At 38.2% G+C, this 17,540-nt stretch overlaps 2 protein-coding genes across 5 annotated transcripts; one reads left to right on the top strand and one right to left on the bottom strand.

Annotated features, from left to right (window-relative positions):
- On the top strand, window positions 1-4,416 carry LOC124158283. 2 transcript variants are annotated; one of them, XM_046533470.1, is made up of 6 exons: window positions 1-243; window positions 408-503; window positions 742-794; window positions 907-987; window positions 1,432-1,703; window positions 3,316-4,416. In XM_046533470.1, exons 2-6 carry the CDS (start codon window positions 444-446, stop codon window positions 3,744-3,746), a joined length of 897 nt encoding a protein of 298 aa, XP_046389426.1. In that variant the 5' UTR covers window positions 1-243; window positions 408-443; the 3' UTR covers window positions 3,747-4,416. The 2 variants fall into 2 exon arrangements, with proteins under 2 accessions (XP_046389426.1, XP_046389427.1); XM_046533471.1 differs by lacking the exons at window positions 1-243; window positions 408-503; window positions 742-794 and adding an exon at window positions 1,152-1,268.
- Window positions 4,417-15,232: 10,816 nt separating this feature from the next.
- Window positions 15,233-16,335, bottom strand: LOC124157039 (COMM domain-containing protein 3-like). 3 transcript variants are annotated; one of them, XM_046531507.1, is made up of 4 exons: window positions 16,194-16,335; window positions 15,930-16,088; window positions 15,583-15,854; window positions 15,233-15,497 (listed from the first exon to the last, which is right to left on the bottom strand). In XM_046531507.1, exons 2-4 carry the CDS (start codon window positions 16,054-16,056, stop codon window positions 15,324-15,326), a joined length of 573 nt encoding a protein of 190 aa, XP_046387463.1. In that variant the 5' UTR covers window positions 16,057-16,088; window positions 16,194-16,335; the 3' UTR covers window positions 15,233-15,323. The 3 variants fall into 3 exon arrangements, with proteins under 3 accessions (XP_046387463.1, XP_046387464.1, XP_046387462.1); XM_046531508.1 differs by having other exon boundaries at window positions 15,930-16,117; XM_046531506.1 differs by having other exon boundaries at window positions 15,930-16,068; window positions 16,194-16,334.
- Window positions 16,336-17,540: the final 1,205 nt, after the last annotated feature.

A 17,540-nucleotide genomic window follows, 5' to 3' on the forward strand; every position in this document is an offset into this window, starting at 1 on the left:
CAATTTCGTTTTTCGATCGATACTTACGTCACAAGCAGAGCATGGCCCGTTTCTCATTTCAAAATTTGCGCGCAACTCGAATAAACGAGCTTATGCGATATATTCGAGAGACGGCAGAGTCGATTGTTGCTCTTCGATTTCTATCAGCTGAGGTGTTGTAATCAGTGGCTGTCAAAACAAGACATCGGACACAATTTCGTCTGCTCTAGCACAAATGCATCAGATTCACCATGGCTTTGAAAGGTAAAATTTTGTAAGCTGTGCGTTAAGTCCGTTGAATATAAATGCAGGGAGAGCAGAAAGATTTTTATATCGCGAAATGTCTCTAACTCGGATTAAAAAGTAGTGTTTACATTTACTGCAAAATGTCTTTTCCTTATTTTATGATTTCTCCTCTTTCTTTTCAGGAAGTAGTTCCTGAAAGAATACTGGGCCATTTCAAGATGGGGATAACGTACCAGTCATTGGCTTTTTTAACTTTAATATGGGATGCAGTAAAATTGGTATGTTTACCTTTTTCGCTTTAATGTGAAACCGTACCAATAAAGATAGATATGGCTAAGGTATAAGTTACTGTTATGAACATTTTTTGGGAAGGTCCTTTTAACTAAATACAGCCAATGGGTTTCTTAATGTTATCTTACGTAATTTCCCTCTGGTAATTTGTGATTTTTCTTCGTGATAATCTGATGAAAACGAACTGTAAATTTGCCTTCACAAAACTATTTATATTGGTTCCAGGTCCAGGGTAAATATTGTGGTACTGAAGTCCATGGAGAAATTAAATTCTTTGTGTAAGTCCACCTAATAAAATATAATGAAGCACTTTTAAATACATCACGGAGTCTTGTTGGCTTTACAAATAGATATATTTATTTAATTATCGTGTCCTTTCATTCTACCTAGGTGTCCACACAACGAATATTGCTGCAAGTATGGATGCTGTGTTTCACCAGCATTTCAATTTTATCAGCTTTGGTATTACTGGTAAGTTAGATTTGGTGAACTTAAGATTTTATGCTGGTTTCTCTCATTACTGTGAGTCCCCTGCAACAATGATTATTACTATCGGCAGCAAAATGATAAAATCCTCATAGCTTCTGTTGGATTTTAACGAACCAAACGCGATTAATTCAATATTTCATACATAGCTCAAAATGCCTTGGAAAAAAGTGAACAGAAGATATACTTAAGTTGTTGATGTGAAGCAAGATTCACGAGATGGTTGTAATGGACTTCATATTGGAATTTGCCGCTACATTTTATTGGTTTGTCTATTTTTCTGTGATGCTAAATATATGATTTTTCATGCTGAACTTGATGTGTTTTGATGCTGAAAATATGTCCTCTACCAAAGAAATAGGTGGACTACAATTCACAGCACGTGACATGAGTAGTCTTCTCCACCGCACCACCGTCTTGCTCTTGCAGGTTATTAGTCATCTTCATGTTCCTGCTGTGCTCTGGTGGTGGTTGGTGGTACCGCTCATGGCTCCAGGCTCGCCTGCAAGGTGGACTCGGGACGCCATTGCCCGGAATGGCGCCACCAATGAACCCTGCATCGGCAGCCGTATCTGCTCTCGGAGCACCGTCCAGTCAGTGCTGCACTGGGGTCCTGGTGCGAACCAGCAGGACACAGCCCCGCTTTGCCAGAATCACATACCATCCATCAGACACCGTTGCCCTTCAGCACATATGGAAGGGTAAATACACGTACTCAGCTTCATTTTGCAGGATGTCTAGTGATATCATCCCTTCAGCCGTGGGAAACGTTCAACTACTGATTGTGGGATAAATTTTTGACCATCTCTCCTTCCCTGCATCTCTCCCAGTTCCTGCTTTTCGTAGTGGCCCAAACTCTTTTATTTCACGAATTGGAGAATCGGCATCCCTCCCTTCTCACCCAAATTAGTCCCTCCTTCGCTTATTACCCCTTGGGCTGCGGCAGTTCATGATTTTAGCGGCCAGCAGCCAGTGCAGAAGAGGCCCCCCCTGAGCAGGAGGCACCCCCTGCCACAAGAGCTGGTCTGGTAGAGTTAAGCCCCTTATCAATCATTTTATGGTGAGGAAAAGTGCCCTAATGCAAGATATCCAAGTAGTAATAAACATTTAGGGCAAATACCACAGTCAGTGTGCAAAACGTATAAAATTGTTCCTGCACTCTTAGGGTTAACAGTCGCATTCAATTCCCTTGAAGTATTAGTGCCTACCCTTCCATTATCCTCTGAATGCCTTGTGGTTACTGGATGCAAGAAGTTTGATGCATAAAAGAATTTAACCAATGTGAGTATATATCAACAGATTTCCTTGGTATCTAGTATCAAACAGAACATTTCAGACTAGCATCATATTCTATTTGTTTTTTTTTCGGATTTAGGTCAGTGAAATAATTTCTCCAAATTATCTAGAATTCCACTAATCTGTCCTTTGGTGGGTAGGGACTTCCCTGCAGTCGCTTGGGAAAAGGGTCGGGCAGGAATGAATGAGTGTGTTGGCAATTCTGGTCAAGGGGCTGGGGTTTGGTCTGAGGAGATTGTTTGAAGGTTAGATATCTTCCCTGCTCAACAACACAGAGATCTGGTGAGGGGTAAGTGTTGGAAGACACAGTGGAATCTGTCCAATGTGGCCTTGTGGTACTCCAACACATCCACTAAGTGCTGCGTACAAGGCTGGTGACCTTCCTTCGGCTAATTGCATCTGTTTTAAATTAAAGATTGTTCTATACATCAGTATTAAATATTATAAACAAAAGATATCCCTATACAGCAAGTACCATATTTCTCCGAGTATAGTCCCCCCCTTTGCTTTTACTACAGGCATTTCTGGAAAAAAAGGGGGACTATATTCAGACATATACGGTATTTGTTTTGTTTTGTTAGGTGTCCTTCAGTTCATAATTTACATTTTGGTTTTGTGACCCACTGAATTGGGAATATTCTTATCAGAGTCACAGTGGTGTCCAGGGGGTTTATTCTGCTTTTATCGTCCATAATCGTTATTATCAATGAGTTTATCTACCTTGACTCACACCCCCTAAGCAGTAAGGAGAGCTGGCGTCACTATATGTATTTAATTTCAAAATTATACCTTAAAAGGCTTTTTCTACATTGTGCTTGTTTCTTGTGCATTCCCAATAACCAGCTTTGTTTTCAATAATCTGGCTATGCCATGGCTACTTATGTGTTGGATTACCGGGATCACGCTATATTTTTATGACTATTTGAGTTTTCATATATTTTATATTGGGCCCCATTTTGATTTTTCTGTATCTCCTTTTATGATGAATAATGGCATTATTTTGTCTGTTTGATGCAGGACCGGGCACAAGAATGGCCCACGACCAACCCCCACCCCCTTACTCGTCCCTGGAAGGGGAGAGCACGTCCTCTGCCCACCCAATGCCATGCAGGGACCTCAACGACGGCATCGCCCTGCCCTCTGGGAGCCACCCGTTGCCTCCTTGCCCATACCTGCTGTACGGCCCTCCCCCGAGCTATGACTCCATAGTGACCGAGATGAACCAGCTGGCTGCATTCCCTCAGGAGGAAGGGGCCGTGGGAGTCGAGTTGCCGCCACAGACTGTGGCGCATGACAATGGGGGCCCATCGACTAGCAACGCCCACCAATGCCCACCTCAACAACCCTCGTTCCTCAAGCCACAGGATGAGGAGCGCAGTGGTCCGTCTAGTTTCTCCACGAGAGGGGACGATCACGTACCAAAACCGGAACCGTCTGGCTCTCGTTGAGTATCCATGATCCCTTCCCCGTAAAAAAAAAAGTTTAAATGTAATCAGTGCTTTGGGCAGTCTCATGAGAACTACTGAAATGTGAGACTCCTCTCACGTTTATAAATAATTCGTTTACATTTATGAATGTATGTAAATAGTGTCGCAACGTGAAAGTGTGTATTTTTCAATACTCTGTCCATATTGTTTCATCAAGTCTTTTATGAACTGTAAAATATTGAAATGGGGGTTATCATCTAATCTGTGGATTCTTAGAAGTGCGTTGATTAGAGGCTAATAATCAGTCATGGCAGAATATTCATGTCATTTAATGTTCCAATGTGGAAATGTTAAGTAATTATGTAAGTACACATTCCTAGACACCAAATATCTGACCAGCGGCTCTAATGAATAGGCAATGGTAAAGTACTTATGCTTTGGTGGATTTTGATTTGATTGTCTTTCATCCAAGTTATGGCCGATCAATCAAGCATCGGAGCACTTGAGCATGGCCATACATTATTAATTGAAAAATTATGATACCTTTTCAGCAAATTCCCGAAGTATGTATGTTCTTAAAATTATATGTTTTCCTTCCATTTTTGTGTTGATGATATGAAAAGAGTGAAGGCACATGTTTTGTTCATTGTTAAATTCCACATTTTTAAAAATTGATTTCATGCCATTTTAAGCTATGCTTTCATGCATTATTTGCAGTATGCATTCCTTGTTTTCTATTTCTCTTAATATTTAGAGTTACTCTGAAGAGGGAATAGTAATTCATAGAATCCAGAATAATTCTCTGTGGAATGACCAAATTCATAGAATAGTATTTGTGGTAAAAAAATTAAACTATGCACTCAATGAAAAATTAGCTTAACGGCTCTGAGGCGTTTATAAAAAAAATTAATGGGAGCTGGACCCCATTGATTAATCTTCTGATGAACAAACTGCAAATGGTCACACACACTGTGTGGAAATTGAGTTGCTTTTATTAGGCGCCTTGGTATCTTTTCTGGAGTTAACTTCTCTCTTCCATATTATGCCAACGTTTAATATTTCATCCGTGGATGTCTTCTATGATAATTTGCAGTTTGGGTGGACAAAACAGAAAAAAAAGGTTTAAAAAAATCTGAACACGACACTGCATGTACCAAGCATTTCACACTTATTCAAAAGTGACCAAACCCCTCCAAAATTTCCCAGCTTGTTCTGCCACATTCCACGCTAATTTTTTCTATGGACGCAGGGATTGACGTGTGGGTCTCTCTCCCTAAATGCCTCCCATGGTTAATTTATTTCCAATAATTTATATTAAACCAGCCTTTAGAAGTCCTTACTGGCTCAGTATTTCACTGTGTGTAGATGAAATTCATTCAACTTGGTGAGTAATTGATTTGCTTCTCTAAAGGGCTAAACCTGCTAAATGATGCCTATTCTCTCCAACTGAATTCCCAGGGGCACTATTTATGATCTTGCATTCCTCTCCAGAATTACTACTGAAGTATATTTTGATTTTTAGCATTTCACTTTGTCCTTTTCCGCCAGAATTTAAGCCGCTTTCTTATATTGCTGATACATAATTTGTTGTGTTCAAACATCCCTCCATCTTTAGGTACAATGAGTACTTACTTGCTGTCATCGATGTATGTACTTCAATCATTTACAGATGCATTTATGATATCATCTAGTTTTGTCCATTGCACAAGTACATACTTCATTGATGATTAGGTTTCATCACCTATACTTTTAGGTAATTGAATAATAGAATGATATTCATGTGTTCCTGATAAATTTTATCCCAATACATTGAGATTCAATGTCTTGATGTCTGTACATCTTCCAAGTTTTCTTCATACTTTTTGGATTTTACACTAACTTCCATTTTGAGGAGAAAATATATATTTTTCTTCTCTGAGAGTAGAGCAGAAAGTAAATTAGATACCTTCATTATTAGATTCCACAAATAGACATGGGTAGTGTAATCACATGAAGGGTTACCATGAAAGCCAATTCAAGCTCCCCTTCTGCATTTAAGTATAGCTTAAGGCCCTCCATACACTCAGATGACAAATTTTAGTCTTCCATTTGTGGGTTTCAATTCCTTTTGTAATGCTCTCTTCTATTTTTTGTACATATTTACTAACTCTAGCTTTGAATTTTAGGCTCTGTCATATTTCCTTTATGTGACACAGCTTCTGTTCTGTGGAATTCATTTTGGGCGGCAAATGATGACTGCCGGTAAGCAGCCAATCGGCTTTGCACACCGTACTTTGGCAATGTAGTATAAAGGCCTGTTTACACAATATATTACACGTACAAGTTAATGTACATTTGCGCGAATGATTTTGGTGGACTGGAACGGAACATGTACAAATGCATGGACCAAATTAGTACAGGTTCTATTTTCTGTGCATGCATTCGCACAAGTTGGGTGGTTACACGGTGCATTTTGGTGTTCATTCTCGCATTCATACATTTAGACGTTAACCTGCACATGTTAATGTAGTGTGTAAACAGGCCTCAATGGTGGAGAGCATAGCAAACTATTATCATGGAGAAGGGGATAACTGGACTGCTTTGAATACATAAATAGTGTAACACAAAATAGAGCTAGTTCTCCCTAGGAAATGTAGGTGGCTGATTAGCGTGGCCGTCACCAACAGTTGCTTCAAAGTTTTTCTGTGACATTATTTGAATTAAGTGCATATTTGTAGCAAATGTCACGAGAGCCATTTGATAGTTTTAAATTTCTAATGTTTTGCTATGAAATAGCTACGTCTCATTGCTATGCTTGCAAGAATAAAATGTGCCTGGTGGCAGGCATGTGGGATGCGGAGTAATATCTTTGTATTTTAACTGTCAAACATTTTTCATGGAATACATTCTGAACATGGACTTGATCTTAAGAATAACGCGGCACAATGTGAGGTGATTTTGCCTCTGAATCCTACTCCGATACCTACGTAGCAGAAGGCTTGTAAGGAAGCCACCTATGTTCAGTGGTGCACAACTAGCTCTATTTCTTGTTTCACTATTCATGCATGCACTCAGTACCCTGGTCATTACTTTCTTTGTACTATTGTGCACTATGATTCAAAAGCATTTACCAATGAATGGAGTATTGCCACTTCTTCTCTTCTTGGATGAAATTTGACTCTATATTGTGGTATTTTATTCTCAGGCCAAGAATATGAAGCATGGTAATATGGAAACTAAAGCATATGTTTACTTTTCCGTCAGAGAATACAATTTCAAGGATAGTGCCTTGTCATTTGCACTGCTTGCCGTCTCGAAGAAAAGCAAGTATAGCAATGGAAATTTAATAATTCTTCTTGCTTTCCTTAAATTCCAGAGAAAAAAATACCAACAGTGTAATAGAATCCATGAAGGTAGACGTTGCTCATTATTTTTGTTGCACATTTAAATGTGTGTGGCCTTTATTAACACAAAACTGAAGAGAAAGTCAAATTCCATTTAAGAGTTTAAACGGCTCCATCACATTTGTTCCATATAAACGCTTTAACTTTCAAGTGATTTACCCATATTGTCAGTAAATTTTGCCAGATGCTTTTCAAATTTGTTATGAAAGGTGTTTTATGACCTCTTGATGAAGGGAAGTAAGCTTTTAAGCAATTTAATGTTTCTTTTATGGTTAATGCATGCTGTTCATATTTGTGATGTAAGTATACATGGGCCGAAAACCTTTTTTTCCAAATCAAATCAGCAAATTTTGCCTCAAATATCAAATAATTAAATATCCCATTGCTTCTCAAAACTCCTAATAATAGGTATATTTGTCTCATATTTCTGGGTATAGAATTATTTCCTTTCCACACATTCATCCAATGGAAGGCATTGATTCAATAGATTGAGCATGACATTTTGATTGCTTTTTAAGCTGAAAGAAACTGAAACTGATATTTGCTTCAGTATTCAAATTGTCTAAACTTGTATTGGAATACGAGTTTCAATAATTCAAACTTTTTGAATGGTTTGAGGAAATTTTGGCAAAAATATAAAAATATTTCACCAATAGTCAAAGATAGATTTTTTTTTCAAAGCAGGTAATACTAATTACCATAAAAATTTCTAGGCCATTTGATAAAATATGTAGCATTTCTATTTCTTCCATGATTATCAAATATTACTTATACTTCATTAGTTGAGGAATTCCAGTGTTCAACACTTTGGGTTGGCCATCACTAAATGTAATTATAGGTCTCGATAATCACCGTACCATCTAAGAAGAGCGTTTTGTCTACCAAATAGATAAATACTGTTAAGCACAAATATATGCATTCCTCAATGATCTTGATACATTCTCATTACATGTAAGTTTCCAGCAAATCACAGAAATTTCAATGAATCCCTTTGAACTTTGGGAACAAGTATTGCAATTTAAAAAATACATTTGCTTAGTCTTCCCTTCATCTTCACTTCTTAACTTGTCTTCCCTGCATTGCAGTAGCCGTAAGAAAAAACTTTTTTCATATCTTAACTCAAATGAACATTGTATTCTTGATCTATGTTTGTTAAGTCATTTTTATCACCCAAACTAAGGGTTCCATAGATGCAACAAATCAATTCCATTTGTTGTTAGAACGTAGGTTTCCTCGGCGATGGTTTGATCTCTGCATTTCTTCAGGGTTTTCTTCCGCGTCAGCTTGTTTGTGAACAACAGTTTTGCTGGCTATCCTGCTAGCCTCTTCAGGTTGAAGGTGTCGGCTGTTGGTTTCTGCCTCGCTTTCTGCCAGCCTACGGGATATAAGCGAGGCAGAAGCCAACAGCCAACACCTTCAACCTGAAGACGCTGGCAGGATAGCCAGCGAAACTGTTGTCAACCAACAAGCTGACGCGGAAGAAAACCCTGAAGAAATTCAGAAATTCCATTTGTTGTATAGTCTTAATGGTTTGAGGAGGATATTTTTTAAATGTTCGCATTATCATTCGTACTGTTTTTCTAAGCAAGACACTATCTTATGGATTCCTTTTGTTTAGCTCCTACCCTAACCAACCAAACTATATTGAACATGGTTGGTCCGACATGAAGTAATCCACAGATCATACCAGATTTACATTTTCAATTTTTCGGACTTTTCTCCGATTTCCATTCAGATTTGTTTCAATTTTCCTGACTTTAATTCGATGGCAAATTAGTCACACACAGGAATTTTATGGAAAAATTCTGCTAGGTGTTCACATTGTGAAATGAAATGAAGCAGCAGTTGTAGCGCAAGCATTAAGTGAAGTAGTGCCTAATCTCACTACCATGTGCCGTCCAGCAAAGACGACAACAACATGTCCACCTTACCGCTGAAACGCAGCATTACTCTGCATGTTCAACCATGATCTTCATCGTTTTGCTAGATTTCTACATATAGAGTTGTTCCTTGGCCATAACCTGATTTCCGAGATATTTGGCACCCAGGCATAACCTCCCACAGTCCAAGTAAAGGGATTATAAGAATACTCAAGTCTCCCCCGAGATTGTAATGCAGAATAAGGGTTTGCCAGGGTACTTAAAAATTTAGTCACACAATTCACACTTCCACTACACCCCCGTATTTGTGAGGAAAGTTAGGCTCTTGGCTTGAGTAACATGGAAATCAAGGCCCATGATGTGCAAATACTGCTTTCACATAGATCTGCAATGCCAATTGGCTTATTAAAACAATTTTATTGTATTGTCGATTATGATAGAGTTTGAAAAATAAAGGGCTCCATTCTTTTAAATTTCATCGATCGATCATCTACTTCTAGAGATATTCTCAACAAAATCTCATCAACCTGAACCATTTTGCAGATGAAGTCACATGGAGAGCATCTGTCCGCTGCTCCGTGGTCTTGTGAATGAGTCTGACATGGTTCATTGTTGTCTCTTGTAAACATCTCCTTCCCCCAATTAATCACTCCTCCTGATTGAGTAAATTAACCAGAACTCAAGTGTCGTCACCAATTCATGGAAATTTGGGGGAAACTTATGAGTTTTCCTTTCTTTTGTGTTCATCTTTTTGTGATTTGTTTTTGATTCCTGCTTCTTTCTAGTAATTGGGCATTTTCAATATTCCAGCCATGTACCCGTAGCTTACGTGTCGGTTGCATACGTGTTGAATTTGCTTGCTTTCCTCATTATAATGTGAATACGTTTACATATTATACAGCCAAAAATGACCCAAAGTTCGAATAAGATGTACCAAAGTTATCAAATCAGATATTCATCTTTTTAGCTACCTAATAATATTCTAATTCAGAAATCGCATAACTGTTGTCTCCATGTAAGCCTATCTGCATTCCATGTATGTAGTTTAATTATTGCATTTAAAACTGAAAATTAATTTCAATAAAACACAGAGGTCATCTGTGCTCATTAAATTTTTATTTTTTACCAATTTCAATGCTTAATACGTACGTATGTAACCTGCTAAATATGAAGACTTGCTCCGGATGCCACTTCAGCATCTATTCAAAAATATCTGCTGGACCGGTTTTAGCAGTAAGCTAAGTACGTGGTGCCAAGCACAAGGGAGTGCCTAAGCGCTCAGTCCAATGTTCAGTACTAATCCTTCTACGTCCTAGGTTATTTTTGAGGGGGGTGGCTGGAATGTTGTTTGCTTAACATGGAAAAATGTCAATAACTCGCCCTGAATATCTATGACATATGTGTTTGTTACGAATGTACGTACTAAGTATTGGGGAGAATGTATCTCTACAGGGTTTGTGCTGCCGATGTTGGTCTGCAAGAAAATCTGTGGATCTGATCTGAATAAAATCTGTTTCCTTTCTGATTATTTATCACTCTTGGGTCCAATTCATGATGAGGGAAATTCAAACATGTGGAATAATCTTCATTCTTTCGTCGGATTTGTCACAGATGGAACAGTGCCAACTGACCTGCCCCTAACGTAAGTAGTGGTGGTCACTAGAATGGTGGTGCATTAGATTACCCTTCTTTAATGCTTTTGGGTGTTTAATTTATCGTTCCATGGTTTCAAGATCCAGGGTTGAGCGAATCATTTCATCTTGAACAAGTGTTACAGAAGCTGCTAGGTATAAAGAAAAAGTGGTATAGGAAATATGAGAGGAAGTTTTGGCGAAAGAGTCTCCTTTGAGATGATATGTCCGTGGCCCGTTTTGTCCCAGGAATTCAAGAGGACATTGCCTGTATTTCCCAGGGACTGAACCAGCAGAAATTCATGTGCGCCGACGTCCTTGTGTGACTTGTGAGAAACCCACTGTGGTGGTACTCTAACCCATGACTTCAGGATTAACAGGAAAGGACTTCACCCTACCGCCATCTCAGCAGATTCAAAGTTAAAAATCAACATTTTAACGACATCAAATAAAGATTACCTAATGCCCAACCATCCAGGTAACCTGAGCAAGTTACAATTGGTGCAGGCAAGCTGACGATATAACTCTCAAACTCTAACAAGCTAACTTTTATGTCAAAAAGAGGAAGACGGTGGGAAGTTTTTCTGTTTTCCTCATCACAATTGGAAAAGAGAATAAAATGCCATCAGAAAGGAAACTGATTTTCGTTGCAGACCAACAGTGCCAGCAAGGACTCGGTTGGAATTTTCTTTTCCCTCATTCTGTGTGATATTCGTCACATTTAAAACTTATGCTAATAGAGTTCAAGTGTTTGGTACTATAGGCAGAGTGAAATTCTAATGGGTATGCCTTGAAGTATATCTGAAGTATATCCCTATCTGCCTCCAAAACGCAACATATGTAAAAAAAACATAATTTTACTTAGTGAAATTCATTGTAGAATCTCTACTCATTCTTTTTTATAACTCTAATTGATATGCAAGTATCCTATCACAATTATCAGTTACATGATTTTTATCATTCAAATGCTTGCCCTAAAAGATATCAAACTTAATTTTATTCTGCATCCCAATGATTTCGAGAAAAGAGGGGGGGTTGACTTAGCCACTGGCAACATCGCACGCATCTTTCCATTGGCACAAAAATTAAAATAATTTAGTCTGTCCATCCAACTTATGTTTTCCAACTTTTACTGCTACTTTGTACCTCAAATTTATTATGAATCTTTATAGTGAGAGTCAAATTAATGAATATTCCATTGGCTTTGTACTAGTCATTTCAGTTTATTGTGGTGTACTTACTCCATCAAATAAAATACTGCTTAAGTCCATGTAATACTTAAATCTGTAAATATTAAGTGTTGTTGTGAAATATTTTATGTATCATGCAAGCGTTATGGGTGTAAAAAGAGAAACTTTTTTCCAATTATAAATCTGAATGAGTGTGATGTGATAAGTGTGCAAAGTATTTATTCTCATTAAATTAGGAAATTATTTATGTAAATAATTATTGAAGATTGTTGTGTAGTTTGTCCTGCCTTGTTTACAAGTGAGTGAGCAATAGATACTATCTCTTTGGAAAATGATGTTAGACACTATTAATAAATTAATGCCATAAAACTGTACTTTGGAAATGGAAAATATTGATTTCTAGATAGAATACAGGCTGTGAAAATGTGATACCTGTAACAGCCACACACTGTAGCCAAAATGCTTTGATAACATTTTTTATCTTTCCAAATACAGTGTCTAAAAATGCATTGTCACACACTGACTATTTTTTAAATCAAACAAGCCTGTATTGTAACTGAATATGGAAAGACAACATATTGTGCTGTGTTGTAAAAATGAGTACACTCCTCCAGTCCAATTTTATTCTACATTGTAAAATAAAATGAGCATTTAATTTCAAGGATGAAAGTTTTTTTTCTCCTAGAAAACCCTGCCTTCCTAGCTGCAAGGAGTACCTTATACATACTTAGAGTACTGGCCTGCTTGAAATCCTAAGATCATAAATGATGATTGAAGTAGTAGTAGAATATTTTGTGTTTTTATTACAATGTTTAGGAGTTATTTGTATTTTGTATCTAAAATATAGGTAACTGAAATGTATTTTGCCCACCACTGGTCACACGCATGTAAGCAATGAGAAAAATTTTAATGTCAAGTTCCATGCTCAATTGTCCCTCTCTATTTATGCATGAGATGACTATGAGCCGTTGTGAATGAATACAACATATGGGCATAAAATCAGGAAAAATTATGCTATCATTCATGCATTCACCTATTAACTCATACGCGTGAAAGTACCGTGTAACCAGGCCTTTCGAAGGTCATCCTTTGCCATCCTATTGCCCTTCAACTGTCATTTTCTTGAGTTCTCAGTATTGCCTCACAAGTTAGCTGATAAAATTATCTATGCACTCTTTGATTATCCAACGATAACATACATGTATAAATGATAGATAATTAATTCATACCCATTTTCCTGGCAGTTCCCACTTTGATTTTTAAAATGCGATTTCTCAACAAGTTCTCATCCAAAGCCAGCTATTTAGAGGCAAGGAAGATTTGGAGATGGAGCAAGGGGTTGGGATATAGGTATGTAGTAGGGAGGGCGGTTGTGTTTGGGGTTGCTGGATCTACGAGTGGCAGGTCCAATGGATCACTAAATAATCGAACAACTCATAACCAAGGCTTTCCTGTACATCACCTACTCTTCATCAAACCTCCCCAAGTCATTCATTTGACTGTTCATTATTCTGTTGGGAGGGGATCAGGATTCCAAGGAGACTAGCATTGGCTTTAGGTTCAAATCTAAGCAGTCACGGAGCTGTTGCATCTTTAGTTAAGAGCAGGCTAATGCCAATACGTACTGCATTTTCTCCACCTTCCCTTCATGCTCAAATGACAGCCAACAGTCGCCTCCTCCAAATACGATACCTTAAAGTACTGTTATCAAATTTTCTATTTCTAAACTTTTGTTTATATTGTAGCTATGGTATAAGGTTGATTGAATGCGCCTGATCATGCTTTACAAATAAAGATAAAAGTTGGCTCAGCTTCGCGCCGGATGTCAGGTGGAGCCGTCAGGCATTTTCAAATGCAGAAAACCTGACATCAGGTATAGTTGTCGCAGATTTTTTCACAAACGACCGGATGTCGGCTCTGGCCGATGCGAGGGAAGGGAAGTGACCGCTGATGTAGCTATTGTCTGATGGATTCAGGCCCGGCCTGTGACCCAGCTCAGTGATACCTTAGGGGCACTCCTCTGCAGTTAAGCCCAACCCTCCCACTCATATATGAACATCCTCACTGCAGGAATCCGTTGCAAAGTGGTTATATTGTCAATAGTTTTTCCAATGATATATTTATATATAAGCAATTTTTAAATGAAATTTTAGCGTTGAAAATTACAGATTTCCAGACTTATAGCCTTTTTACCTTTTATTTACTAACTTTGTTGTTAATAATGCTAGGAATCTTTAAATTCCACAATGCTTACAAAATGTTAGTAATTCTTTTAGAAGTGTAAATTATTGAAAATCAAATACAATGTTAAGTTGAAAAAAACACTGGTAATGCAGTAAGTTGACCGTGGATATGTGCTAGGATAGATTTAGAGGTTGTAGTCCAGTGGCCAGGGTAACGGACGGGCAGGTTGAGCTGGGTCCCAACTCTGAGGGACGAAAATACCAGGGTAACTCCACCCCAAAAATGAGCTCCATACAGAGAGGTTTAAAATATTCTCATGCTACTCGAGCTCGGAAAACGTTTTCCAATTGTAGGCGCCGGCAGGAAAGGGATCAGCCTCACTGTCCGGGGCGCAGCTAGGAATTAAGGCTGGTGGGGTTTATGTGCCACTAATACAGGGGTGTGTGGGGGTATGGAATACCCACCAGGATAAGCGGTCGGTGCGAGAATAATAAAATGCAGAATTTTAAAATAAATGGTTCATAGTGGTGAGTTTTAAGGCTTTCAGAGGGATATTTTATAAATGTAAACTATGCTATTAGTAATATCGATCCAATTAAGTAAAATGGATTAAACTTAAAAATTTCTCTGATCTCTGGGGGGGTTTTAACCCCCAAAATCCCCCCTTACTGCACCACTGCTCACCGTAACCTCAAAAAGAAATGAAAAAAACGAAGAGTTCCATAAAACTGTAATGTGATTGTTTGCTCTTCCGCCCTTTCACATTTCAGGTGACCCGGCACCCCGCGACTTCTCATCTGCTGTTACGCCTTTAGGAACATAGATTAGGTGATTGACTCAAGCACACTTAATGATCAAATAACTAGATAGACCTCCCATCGCCAGAACCTTGATTAAAACTCACTGATAACTTATTGCTACAAAGATTCCAATGTAAGCATCAAAGACAGCCACAGAAGCATCAATGCATAAACAACCATACTAAAATTAATTCTTAAATAATCACACTCCATTGTCTTACTCCCCAATGTTAGCTAATATTCTTTCTCCTCGTTTCAGATAGTTTCGTGTCCACATATATTCATCCCTTTTGATTATAACGGACTGGCTTTAGAGAGTAAACACAAATTTCATTAAATTGCATTCCTGCAACCTTTGCATTTCTTTCTCCAGTTAGGAAAATCCCCCATCATTTACAGAGAAGAAACATAAAAACTATTCTTAGCAATGACAGAGATATTATAATACATCTTCTCATTTATTGGCAGTCGCAAAACACAGCACTACGAAGGGTAGAAAATTCGATATTTTAAGTGCAGTTCACATATACTTAAACATTAGCAACTCTCTCGATTAATTTTGAAGCTTCTCGCAATTTTCCGACGAGGTCTTGCATCTCTTCCATAGTGCAGGCAAACTGTATCTTCTTTTCACCCACTCCGGGTACTTCGGTGACTAAATTAATCAAATACTGAGGACCGGATTTATATTCGAGGTTGCCACTCTAGAGAAGAATAAAACAATAAATAGAAACCACTCTGAATGTGAATTTACCATGAATTCATACAATAAACGGCTAAATATCCCACCTTTGTTACATAATCGAGTCTCCAAGTGGCATCGACAACGTGAGGAGGAAATGATCCAATGCCACTCAGGTGGGCCTGTAACTTGGGCTTGACTATTCCAAACAATTTCAAAATTTTCTCGATACGAGATGACTCAAGTTTTTTCTCCTCCAATAGAGAACTCAATGATGTGGGATCTGTATCGTGGCGGGCAGCTTCCAGTATTACCGTCAACAACGCTGCATAAGCTGCTTTCCCATCTATATCTGCAAATTGAGACACCCTAGCTTCGCCTGAAAATAATTAAACAATAAGTTCAATCAGACCATGATACCAGGGTCAAATGTAAGAGATCGTATTGTACTTACTTAGTTTATCAGGATTTGACAACGCAGCGAGTGATGCTTCTAGTAAACGTCGGAATGTATCATCGTCAATTTTTGAGGTCACAGCGAGCAACTTCAGGCCTTCAGATATTTGATTCGAAATCTCCATTTTATACAGCCACTGAAACACGATTTAATCCGCTGGTTTAAAAGTGATGAAAAACCAGCAACTTTTAAATTACAAGAATTGAAGGAACGTCTCCACTCTAATCCTAACATAGGATACAATTGAAAATTTAAACTTACCAGGTTAGTTATGCGCTTTCTTAGAGTTATATATTCATGCTGTACTTCATTTACATGGCCCAAAACAGAAATTCGCGAAAAATACGAATCATAACAAAACACCACCCCCCAATAATTCCGATGTTCACGAGATGGGCAACGAGAGGATTCTCAGGCCTGCCGCCAGGGTTGTCATCGCTCCGCCCGCAGTTTTCAAAAATCGCCGATCGCGGCATAACCACGCAAACATATCCATTTATCACGAAATACCTACACAGGAGTAATACGTAACTGACCCAATAAATCATTTAATCCATACATTTAACGTATTCGAGACAATTTTCAACTAAAATGGAACACTCCTATCTTCTTTGCCGTCAACTATAACCAGAGATGACAATCGAAGGGGAAACAGTTACATATATTAGCAACTTATTTTGGGACGTATTCACATATAATGCACTACAATCCCTGTATTGTGTGACTTATTGATCACACTCAGAACTTTTTTGTCGTACCAACCAAGGGAATTGAAGCGTCAAAAGTGGACCATGGCATTAAATGTTTAAACCTTTATTGTGGTGGAAGGAACCCAGGCTGCGGAGGAACCCTTCTCTTCCACCGAGGGAGGACGCCTCCCAATAACACCTAGTCATACACGAAGCACTAGTACGAGTATCTAAAGCCCACTCATGAGAGTATGTCAAAAAACAACTATCATATTACCTACTTGAGATAATCCACTGATAGGGAAGTAATGTTCGGAATAATTATAATTCAACGGAATATATTGTAACCCATTCCATGAAAATATTTTAATTAATTTTCCTAATATTAATTCAAGTCGTGAGCCATATGCATGCGGTTATAGATGAAAAAATATTTATGTAAATTTTACTTATGCCACATGTTGATGCAGTATCAATATGGACCAATTTCCCCCAATCCGTCGACAGTAAAAAATAGGGAAATAATGACGCTTATTATGAGATGCTAACTTTTAGCTGAATGATCATATGTTCAATTTATCCTTTTGTTAGTTTAAAACTAGTCCACTTCAATGTTTACCATTACTTGTTTAGTTTAAATGAAATATTTTGGACCAACGTCTATTGCCATCAAGGCTCTCTTCTGCACTTATGTCATGTAAAATAATGTTCTACTCACACAAAATCTCTTCCATTGTTGACAGCTGAAGATGTCCCAGCATAAGGCTCATCTTGCGGCGATTACAGTATTGTTCTCTTGGCTGTTTCTTGAAAACTCAAGAAAACCTGTGGTACTCCACTTCTGCACCAGAGAGCATTAATTGCCTCGAAAATTCTCTTTGAAACGTGTGCTGTTCACTAACCCACCAATCCTCAGAGA

Source organism: Ischnura elegans, chromosome 4, assembly GCF_921293095.1.
Source record: "Ischnura elegans chromosome 4, ioIscEleg1.1, whole genome shotgun sequence".
NCBI lineage: Eukaryota > Metazoa > Arthropoda > Insecta > Odonata > Coenagrionidae > Ischnura > Ischnura elegans.